This window comes from Petromyzon marinus (assembly GCF_048934315.1).
Source record: "Petromyzon marinus isolate PM22_M1 ecotype Great Lakes invasive population chromosome 80 unlocalized genomic scaffold, UKy_Petmar_22M1.pri1.0 chr80_unloc.2, whole genome shotgun sequence".
Classification (NCBI taxonomy): domain Eukaryota; kingdom Metazoa; phylum Chordata; class Hyperoartia; order Petromyzontiformes; family Petromyzontidae; genus Petromyzon; species Petromyzon marinus.
In genome coordinates, this window is record NW_027422630.1 from 667513 (window position 1) to 678506 (window position 10994).

General features: G+C 49.9%; 1 protein-coding gene across 1 annotated transcript in view; it reads right to left on the reverse strand.

The window, feature by feature from the left end:
- The window catches only part of LOC116958636 (troponin T, slow skeletal muscle-like), a 34472-nt gene extending 23727 nt beyond the window's left edge, over positions 1-10745 (reverse strand). The window contains exons 1-2 of the mRNA XM_076058890.1: positions 10526-10745; positions 2141-2201 (exon numbers count right to left, since the gene is read on the reverse strand). Coding sequence (XP_075915005.1) covers positions 2141-2201; positions 10526-10740 — 276 coding nt within the window. The 5' untranslated portion in view covers positions 10741-10745. The remainder of the gene's footprint in view (positions 1-2140; positions 2202-10525) is intronic.
- Positions 10746-10994: the final 249 nt, after the last annotated feature.

The window sequence follows — 10994 nt, forward strand, 5'->3', positions numbered from 1 at the left end:
GGGTGAGTGAGTGAGTGAGTAGGTGAGTGAGTGAGTGAGTAGGTGAGTGAGTGAGTGAGTACGTGAGTGAGTAGGTGAGTGAGTGAGTAGGTGAGTGAGTGAGTAGGTTAATGAGTGAGTAGGTGAGTGAGTGAGTGAGTAGGTGAGTGAGTAGGTGAATGAGTGAGTGAGTAGGTGAGTGAGTAGGTGAGTGAGTGAGTGAGTAAGTAGGTGAGTGAGTGAGTAGGTGAGTGAGTGAGTAGGTGAGTAGGTGAGTAAGTAGGTGAGTGAGTGAGTAGGTGAGTGAGTGGGTGAGTGAGTGAGTGAGTAGGTGAGTGAGTGAGTGAGTACGTGAGTGAGTAGGTGAGTGAGTGAGTAGGTGAGTGAGTGAGTAGGTTAGTGAGTGAGTAGGTGAGTGAGTGAGTGAGTAGGTGAGTGAGTAGGTGAATGAGTGAGTGAGTAGGTGAGTGAGTGAGTAGGTGAGTAAGTGAGTAGTGAGTGGGTGAGTGAGTAGGTGAGTGAGTGAGTGAGTAGGTGAGTGGGTGAGTAGGTGAGTGAGTGAGTAGGTGAGTGAGTGAGTGAGTAGGTGAGTGAGTGAGTGGGTAGGTGAGTGAGTGGGTAAGTAGGTGAGTGAGTAGGCGAGTGAGTAGGCGAGTGAGTGAGTAGGTGAGTGAGTGGGTGACTGAGTGAGTAGGCGAGTGAGTGAGCGGGTGAGTGAGTGAGTGGGTGGGTGGGTGAGTGAGTAGGTGAGTGAGTGAGTGGTTGGGTGAGTGAGTGGGTGGGTGGGTGAATGGACGAGTGAGTGAGTGGGTGAGTGAGTGGGTGAGTGAGTAGGTGAGTGAGTGAGTGAGTAGGTGAGTGAGTGAGTGGGTAGGTGAGTGAGTGGGTGGGAGAGTGAGTGGGTGAGTGAGTGGGTGAGTAAGTGAGTGGGTGAGTGAGTGGGAGAGTGAGTGGGAGAGTGAGTGGGCGAGTGAGTGGGTGAGTGAGTGAGTAGGTGAGTGAGTGGGTAAGTGAGTGGGAGAGTGAGTGAGTGGGTGAGTGAGTGAGTAAGTAGGTGAGTGAGTGGGTGAGTGAGTGGGTGAGTGAGTGAGTAAGTAGGTGAGTGAGTAGGCGAGTGAGTAGGCGAGTGAGTGAGTAGGTGAGTGAGTGGGTGACTGAGTGAGTAGGCGAGTGAGTGAGTGGGTGAGTGAGTGAGTGGGTGGGTGGGTGAGTGAGTAGGTGAGTGAGTGAGTGGTTGGGTGAGTGAGTGAGTGGGTGGGTGGGTGAATGGACGAGTGAGTGAGTGGGTGAGTGAGTGGGTGAGTGAGTAGGTGAGTGGGTGAGTGAGTAGGTGAGTGAGTAGGTGAGTGAGTGAGTGGGTGAGTGAGTAGGTGAGTAAGTAGGTGAGTGAGTGAGTAGGTGAGTGAGTGAGTGAGTAGGTGAGTGAGTGAGTAGGTGAGTGAGTAGGTGAGTGAGTGAGTGAGTAGGTGAGTAAGTAAGTAGTGAGTGGGTGAGTGAGTAGGTGAGTGAGTGAGTAGGTGAGTGAGTAGGTGAGTGGGTGAGTGAGTAGGTGAGTGAGTGAGTGAGTAGGTGAGTGAGTAAGTGAGTGAGTGAGTAGGTGAGTAGGTGAGTAAGTAGGTGAGTGAGTAGGTGAGTGAGTGAGTAGGTGAGTAGGTGAGTGAGTAAGTAGGTGAGTGAGTGAGTAGGTGAGTGAGTGAGTGGGTGAGTAAGTAGGTGAGTGGGTAAGTGAGTGAGTGAGTGGGTGGGTGAGTGAGTGGGTGAGTGAGTGAGTGAGTGTGTGAGTGATAGAGTGAGTGGGTGAGTGAGTGAGTGAGTAGGTGAGTGAGTGAGTAGGTGAGTAGGTGAGTAGGTGAGTGAGTAAGTAGGTGAGTGAGTGAGTAGGTGAGTGAGTGAGTGGGTGAGTAAGTAGGTGAGTGGGTGAGTGAGTGAGTGGGTGGGTGAGTGGGTGAGTGAGTGAGTGAGTGGGTGAGTGAGTGGGTGGGTGAGTGAGTGGGTGAGTGAGTGAGTGAGTGGGTGAGTGAGTGATAGAGTGAGTGAGTGAGTGATAGAGTGAGTGGGTGAGTGAGTAAGTGAGTAGGTGAGTGAGTGAGTTGGTGAGTGAGTAGGTGAGTGAGTGAGTGAGTGATAGAGTGTGTGAGTGAGTGAGTGGTTGTGTACTGACATCAAAATCGACTTTCTCTCCCTCCGGGATTTTTGGAGCAGCGATTTGAGGAACAGCAAACCTAGAGATGGAATCATCATCAGCATTAGCATCATCATCAGCATCATCATCAGCATCATCATCATCAGCATCATCATCATCAGCATCATCATCAGCATCATCAGCAGCAGCATCATCATCAGCATCACCATCATCAAAAGCAGCATCATCATAAACATCATCATCATCAAGAGCAGGATCTGGAACTCTGTGTGGCTGGGAGGTGTTGACTGTGGGTCTCTATGGGTGTCTATGAGTCTCTATGGGTGTCTATGAGTCTCTATGGGTGTATATGAGTCTCTATGGGTGTCTATGAGTCTCTGTGGGTGCCTATGAGTCTCTGTGGGTGCCAATGAGTCTCTGTGGGTCTCTATGGGTGTCTATGAGTCTCTGTGGGTCTCTATGGGTGTCTATGGGTCTCTGTGGGTCTCTGTGGGTGTCTATGAGTCTCTGTGGGTCTATGGGTGTCTGTGAGTGTCTATGGGTGTCTGTGGGTGTCTATGGGTGTCTATGAGTCTCTGTGGGTCTGTGGGTGTCTATGAGTCTCTGTGGATGTCTATGAGTCTCTGTGGGTGTCTATGAGTGTCTATGGGTGTCTATGAGTCTCTATGGGTGTCTATGAGTCTCTGTGGGTCTATGAGTCTCTATGGGTGTCTATGAGTCTCTGTGGGTCTATGAGTCTCTATGGGTGTCTATGAGTCTCTGTGGGTCTATGAGTCTCTGTGGGTGTCTATGAGTCTCTGTGGGTGTCTATGAGTCTCTGTGGGTCTGTGGGTGTCTATGAGTCTCTGTGGGTGTCTATGAGTCTCTGTGGGTCTGTGGGTGTCTATGCGTCTCTGTGGGTGTCTATGAGTCTCTGTGGGTGTCTATGAGTCTCTGTGGGTGTCTATGAGTCTCTATGGGTGTCTATGAGTCTCTGTGGGTCTGTGGGTGTCTATGAGTCTCTATGGGTGTCTATGAGTCTCTATGGGTGTCTATGTGTCTCTGTGGGTCTGTGGGTGTCTATGAGTCTCTATGGGTGTCTATGAGTCTCTATGGGTCTATGAGTCTCTGTGGGTTTATGAGTCTCTATGGGTGTCTATGAGTGTCTATGGGTCTATGAGTCTCTGTGGGTGCCTATGAGTCTCTGTGGGTCTCTATGGGTGTCTATGAGTCTCTGTGGGTCTCTATGGGTGTCTATGGGTCTCTGTGGGTCTCTGTGGGTGTCTATGAGTCTCTGTGGGTCTATGGGTGTCTATGAGTGTCTATGGGTGGCTGTGGGTGTCTATGGGTGTCTATGAGTCTCTGTGGGTCTGTGGGTGTCTATGAGTCTCTGTGGATGTCTATGAGTCTCTGTGGGTGTCTATGAGTGTCTATGGGTGTCTATGAGTCTCTATGGGTGTCTATGAGTCTCTGTGGGTCTATGAGTCTCTATGGGTGTCTATGAGTCTCTGTGGGTCTATGAGTCTCTATGGGTGTCTATGAGTCTCTGTGGGTCTATGAGTCTCTGTGGGTGTCTAGTCTCTGTGGGTGTCTATGAGTCTCTGTGGGTCTGTGGGTGTCTATGAGTCTCTGTGGGTGTCTATGAGTCTCTGTGGGTCTGTGGGTGTCTATGCGTCTCTGTGGGTGTCTATGAGTCTCTGTGGGTGTCTATGAGTCTCTGTGGGTGTCTATGAGTCTCTGTGGGTGTCTATGAGTCTCTGTGGGTGTCTATGAGTCTCTGTGGGTCTGTGGGTGTCTTTGAGTCTCTGTGGGTGTCTATGAGTCTCTGTGGGTCTGTGGGTGTCTATGAGTCTCTATGGGTGTCTATGAGTCTCTGTGGGTCTGTGGGTGTCTATGAGTCTCTGTGGGTGTCTATGAGTCTCTATGGGTCTATGAGTCTCTGTGGGTTTATGAGTCTCTATGGGTGTCTATGAGTGTCTATGGGTCTATGAGTCTCTGTGGGTGTCTATGAGTCTCTGTGGGTGTCTATGAGTCTCTGTGGGTGTCTATGAGTCTCTGTGGGTGTCTATGAGTCTCTGTGGGTCTGTGGGTGTCTATGAATCTCTGTGGGTGTCTATGAGTTTCTGTGGGTCTGTGGGTGTCTATGCGTCTCTGTGGGTGTCTATGAGTCTCTGTGGGTGTCTATGAGTCTCTGTGGGTCTGTGGGTGTCTATGAGTCTCTGTGGGTGTCTATGAGTCTCTGTGGGTCTGTGGGTGTCTATGAGTCTCTATGGGTGTCTATGAGTCTCTGTGGGTCTGTGGGTGTCTATGAGTCTCTATGGGTGTCTATGAGTATCTGTGGGTCTCTATGAGTCTCTATGAGTCTCTGTGGGTCTACGAGTCTCTGTGGGTGTCTATGAGTCTCTATGGGTGTCTATGAGTCTCTTTGGGTCTGTGGGTGTCTATGAGTCTCTATGGGTGTCTATGAGTATCTGTGGGTCTCTATGGGTGTCTATGAGTCTCTGTGGGTCTCTATGGGTGTCTATGGGTCTCTGTGGGTCTCTGTGGGTGTCTATGAGTCTCTGTGGGTCTATGGGTGTCTATGAGTGTCTATGGGTGTCTGTGGGTGTCTATGGGTGTCTATGAGTCTCTGTGGGTCTATGAGTCTCTATGGGTGTCTATGAGTCTCTGTGGGTCTATGAGTCTCTATGGGTGTCTATGAGTCTCTGTGGGTCTATGAGTCTCTGTGGGTGTCTATGAGTCTCTGTGGGTGTCTATGAGTCTCTGTGGGTCTGTGGGTGTCTATGAGTCTCTGTGGGTGTCTATGAGTCTCTGTGGGTCTGTGGGTGTCTATGCGTCTCTGTAGGTGTCTATGAGTCTCTGTGGGTGTCTATGAGTCTCTGTGGGTGTCTATGAGTCTCTGTGGGTGTCTATGAGTCTCTGTGGGTGTCTATGAGTCTCTGTGGGTCTGTGGGTGTCTTTGAGTCTCTGTGGGTGTCTATGAGTCTCTGTGGGTGTCTATGAGTCTCTGTGGGTGTCTATGAGTCTCTATGGGTGTCAATGAGTCTCTGTGGGTCTGTGGGTGTCTATGAGTCTCTATGGGTGTCTATGAGTCTCTGTGGTTCTGTGGGTGTCTATGAGTCTCTATGGGTCTCTATGAGTCTCTGTGGGTCTGTGGGTGTCTATGAGTCTCTATGGGTGTCTATGAGTCTCTATGGGTGTCTATGAGTCTCTGTGGGTCTGTGGGTGTCTATGAGTCTCTGTGGGTGTCTATGAGTCTCTATGGGTCTATGAGTCTCTGTGGGTTTATGAGTCTCTATGGGTTTCTATGAGTGTCTATGGGTCTATGAGTCTCTGTGGGTGTCTATGAGTCTCTGTGGGTGTCTATGAGTCTCTGTGGGTGTCTATGAGTCTCTGTGGGTGTCTATGAGTCTCTGTGGGTCTGTGGGTGTCTATGAATCTCTGTGGGTGTCTATGAGTTTCTGTGGGTCTGTGGGTGTCTATGCGTCTCTGTGGGTGTCTATGAGTCTCTGTGGGTGTCTATGAGTCTCTGTGGGTGTCTATGAGTCTCTGTGGGTGTCTATGAGTCTCTGTGGGTGTCTATGAGTCTCTGTGGGTCTGTGGGTGTCTATGAGTCTCTGTGGGTGTCTATGAGTCTCTGTGGGTCTGTGGGTGTCTATGAGTCTCTATGGGTGTCTATGAGTCTCTGTGGGTCTGTGGGTGTCTATGAGTCTCTATGGGTGTCTATGAGTCTCTGTGGGTCTGTGGGTGTCTATGAGTCTCTATGGGTGTCTATGTGTATCTGTGGGTCTCTAAGGGTGTCTATGAGTCTCTGTGGGTCTCTATGGGTGTCTATGGGTCTCTGTGGGTCTCTGTGGGTGTCTATGAGTCTCTGTGGGTTTATGGGTGTCTATGAGTGTCTATGGGTGTCTGTGGGTGTCTATGGGTGTCTATGAGTCTCTGTGGGTCTATGAGTCTCTATGGGTGTCTATGAGTCTCTGTGGGTCTATGAGTCTCTATGGGTGTCTATGAGTCTCTGTGGGTCTATGAGTCTCTGTGGGTGTCTATGAGTCTCTGTGGGTGTCTATGAGTCTCTGTGGGTCTGTGGGTGTCTATGCGTCTCTGTGGGTGTCTATGAGTCTCTGTGGGTGTCTATGAGTCTCTGTGGGTGTCTATGAGTCTCTGTGGGTGTCTATGAGTCTCTGTGGGTGTCTATGAGTCTCTGTGGGTCTGTGGGTGTCTATGAGTCTCTGTGGGTGTCTATGAGTCTCTGTGGGTCTCTATGGGTGTCTATGAGTCTCTGTGGGTGTCTTTGAGTCTCTGTGGGTGTCTATGAGTCTCTGTGGGTCTGTGGGTGTCTATGAGTCTCTATGGGTGTCTATGAATCTCTGTGGGTCTGTGGGTGTCTATGAGTCTCTATGGGTGTCTATGAGTCTCTGTGGGTCTGTGGGTGTCTATGAGTCTCTATGGGTGTCTATGAGTCTCTGTGGGTCTGTGGGTGTCTATGAGTCTCTGTGGGTGTCTATGTGTCTCTGTGGGTCTGTGGGTGTCTATGAGTCTCTATGGGTGTCTATGTGTCTCTGTGGGTCTGTGGGTGTCTATGAGTCTCTATGGGTGTCTATGAGTCTTTATGGGTGTCTATGAGTCTCTGTGGGTCTGTGGGTGTCTATGACTCTCTATGGGTGTCTATGAGTCTCTGTGGGTCTGTGGGTGTCTATGAGTCTCTATGGGTGTCTATGTGTCTCTGTGGGTCTGTGGGTGTCTATGAGTCTCTATGGGTGTCTATGAGTCTTTATGGGTGTCTATGAGTCTCTGTGGGTCTGTGGGTGTCTATGACTCTCTATGGGTGTCTATGAGTCTCTCTGGGTCTATGAGTCTCTGTGGGTTTATGAGTCTCTATGGGTGTCTATGAGTGTCTATGGGTCTATGAGTCTCTGTGGGTGTCTATGAGTCTCTGTGGGTGTCTATGAGTCTCTGTGGGTGTCTATGAGTCTCTGTGGGTCTGTGGGTGTCTATGAATCTCTGTGGGTGTCTATGAGTTTCTGTGGGTCTGTGGGTGTCTATGCGTCTCTGTGGGTGTCTATGAGTCTCTGTGGGTGTCTATGAGTCTCTGTGGGTGTCTATGAGTCTCTGTGGGTGTCTATGAGTCTCTGTGGGTCTGTGGGTGTCTATGAGTCTCTGTGGGTGTCTATGAGTCTCTGTGGGTCTGTGGGTGTCTATGAGTCTCTATGGGTGTCTATGAGTCTCTATGCGTGTCTATGAGTCTCTGTGGGTCTGTGGGTGTCTATGAGTCTCTATGGGTGTCTATGAGTCTCTGTGGGTGTCTATGAGTCTCTGTGGGTCTGTGGGTGTCTATGAGTCTCTATGGGTGTCTATGAGTCTCTATGGGTGTCTATGAGTCTCTGTGGGTCTGTGGGTGTCTATGAGTCTCTATGGGTGTCTATGAGTCTCTGTGGGTGTCTATGAGTCTCTGTGGGTCTGTGGGTGTCTATGAGTCTCTGTGGGTATCTATGTGTCTCTGTGGGTCTGTGGGTGTCTATGAGTCTCTATGGGTGTCTATGAGTCTCTGTGCGTCTGTGGGTGTCTATGAGTCTCTATGGGTGTCTATGAGTCTCTGTGGGTCTGTGGGTGTCTATGAGTGTCTATGGGTGTCTATGAGTCTCTATGGGTGTCTATGAGTCTCTGTGGGTCTGTGGGTGTCTATGAGTTTCTATGGGTGTCTATGAGTCTCTGTGGGTCTGTGGGTGTCTATGAGTCTCTATGGGTGTCTGTGGGTGTCTATGGGTGTCTATGGGTCTCTATGGGTGTCTATGAGTCTCTGTGGGTGTCTATGAGTCTCTGTGGGTTTCTATGAGTCTCTGTGGGTGTCTATGGGTGTCTATGGGTGTCTGTGGGTGTCTATGGGTGTCTATGGGTCTCTATGGATGTCTATGAGTCTCTATGGGTGTCTATGAGTCTCTGTGGGTTTCTATGAGTCTCTGTGGGTGTCTATGAGTCTCTGTGGGTGTCTATGGGTATCTATGAGTCTCTATGGGTGTCTATGGGTTTCTATGAGTCTCTGTGGGTCTCTATGGGTGTCTATGAGTCTCTGTGGGTGTCTATGAGTCTCTATGGGTGTCTATGAGTCTCTGTGGGTCTGTGGGTGTTTATGAGTCTCTATGGGTGTCTATGAGTCTCTATGGGTGTCTATGAGTCTCTATGGGTGTCTATGAGTTTCTATGGGTGTCTATGAGTCTCTATGGTTGTCTATGAGTCTCTATAGGTGTCTATGAGTCTCTGTGGGTGTCTATGAGTCTCTGTGGGTCTGTGGGTGTCTATGAGTCTCTATGGGTGTCTATGAGTCTCTGTGGGTCTGTGGGTGTCTATGAGTCTCTATGGGTGTCTATGAGTCTCTGTGGGTGTCTATGAGTCTCTATGGGTGTCTATGAGTCTCTGTGGGTGTGTATGAGTCTCTGTGGGTGTCTATGGGTGTCTATGATTCTCTATGGGTGTCTATGAGTCTCTATGGGTGTCTATGAGTCTCTGTGGGTGTCTATGAGTCTCTGTGGGTGTCTATGGGTATCTATGAGTCTCTATGGGTGTCTATGAGTCTCTGTGGGTCTCTATGGGTGTCTATGAGTCACTGTGGGTCTCTATGGGTGTCTATGAGTCTCTATGGGTGTCTATGAGTTTCTGTGGGTGTCTATGAGTCTCTGTGGGTATATGGATGTCTATGAGTCTCTGTGGGTGTCTATGGGTGTCTATGAGTCTCTGTGAGTCTCGATGGGTGTCTATGAGTCTCTGTGGGTCTATGGGTGTCTATGAGTCTCTGTGGGTCTCTATGAGTCTCTGTGGGTCTCTATAGGTCTCTATGGGTGTCTATGAGTCTCTGTGGGTCTCTGTGGGTGTCTATGAGTCTCTGTGGGTCTATGGGTGTCTATAGTCTCTATGGGTGTCTATGAGTCTCTGTGGGTCTCTATGGGTGTCTATGAGTCTCTGTGGGTCTTTGGGTGTCTATGAGTCTCTGTGGGTATCTATGGGTGTCTATGAGTCTCTGTGGGTCTATGGGTGTCTATGAGTCTCTGTGGGTGTCTATGAGTCTCTATGGGTGTCTATGAGTCTCTATGGGTGTCTATGAGTCTCTATGCGTGTCTATGAGTCTCTATGGGTGTCTATGAGTCTCTATGGGTGTCTATGAGTCTCTATGGGTGTCTATGAGTCTCTGTGGGTGTCTATGAGTCTCTGTGGGTCTATGGATGTCTATGAGTCTCTGTGGGTGTCTATGGGTGTCTATGAGTCTCTGTGAGTCTCGATGGGTGTCTATGAGTCTCTGTGGGTCTCTATGAGTCTCTGTGGGTCTCTATAGGTCTCTATGGGTGTCTATGAGTCTCTGTGGGTCTCTGTGGGTGTCTATGAGTCTCTGTGGGTCTATGGGTGTCTTTGAGTCTCTGTGGGTCTCTATGGGTGTCTATGAGTCTCTGTGGGTTTCTATGGTTGTCTATGCGTCTCTGTGGGTCTCTATGGGTCTCTATGGGTGTCTATGGGTCTCTGTGGGTGTCTATGGGTGTCTATGAGTCTCCGTGGGTCTCCATGGGTGTCTATGGGTGTCTATGAATCTCTGTGGGTCTCTATGAGTCTATGGGTGTCTATAAGTCTGTGTGGGTCTCTATGGGTCTATGGATGTCTATTAGTCTCTATGAATCTCTGTGGGTCTCTATGAGTCTCTGTGGGTCTCGATGGGTGGCTATGAGTCTCTGTGGGTCTCTATGAGCCTCTGTGGGTCTCTTTGAGTCTCTGTGGGTCTCGATGGGTGGCTATGAGTCTCTGTGGTTCTCTATGAGTCTCTGTGGGTCTCGATGGGTGTCTCTGAGTCTCTGTGGGTCTCTATGAGTCTCTGTGGGTCTATGAGTCTCTGTGGGTTTCTATGGTTGTCTATGCGTCTCTGTGGGTCTCTATGGGTCTCTATGGGTGTCTATGGGTCTCTGTGGGTGTCTATGGGTGTCTATGAGTCTCCGTGGGTCTCCATGGGTGTCTATGGGTGTCTATGAATCTCTGTGGGTCTCTATGAGTCTATGGGTGTCTATAAGTCTGTGTGGGTCTCTATGGGTCTATGGATGTCTATTAGTCTCTATGAATCTCTGTGGGTCTCTATGAGTCTCTGTGGGTCTCGATGGGTGGCTATGAGTCTCTGTGGGTCTCTATGAGCCTCTGTGGGTCTCTTTGAGTTTCTGTGGGTCTCGATGGGTGGCTATGAGTCTCTGTGGTTCTCTATGAGTCTCTGTGGGTCTCGATGGGTGGCTATGAGTCTCTGTGGTTCTCTATGAGTCTCTGTGGGTCTCGATGGGTGTCTCTGAGTCTCTGTGGGTCTCTATGAGTCTCTGTGGGTCTATGAGTCTCTGTGGGTCTCTGTGGGTCTCTATAAGTCTCTGTGCGGCCTTACTCGCTGCTAAAAAAAGCACCACTCACTTTTGCTTCGGCTTTTCCTCCTCTTCATCACCGCCATCACCATCCCCACCATCACCATCATCACCACCGCCATCATCACCATCACCACCATCACCATCGCCAATGTTATCACCCCAGCAGAATCGCACACATTGGCGGTCACAGAATATTGACGAGCTCATGAATATCAATGAGTCCACGCATATCAAACAAACCATAAACATCAACAAACTCATGAATATTCATGAGCTCATGAATATTCATGAGCTCATGAATATTCATGAGCTCATGAATATTCATGAGCTCAATGAATATCAGTGACCTCATTAATATTTATTTAGTGGGCACGGTCAAAGGCGTTCCCCCCCTACCCCCCCTAGACCCCCCCCCTACCCCCACCCCCCCTAGACCCCCCCCTACCCCCACCCCCCACTAACCCCTCCCCCCACCCCCCTACCCCCACCCCCCCTAGACCCCCCCCTACCCCCAC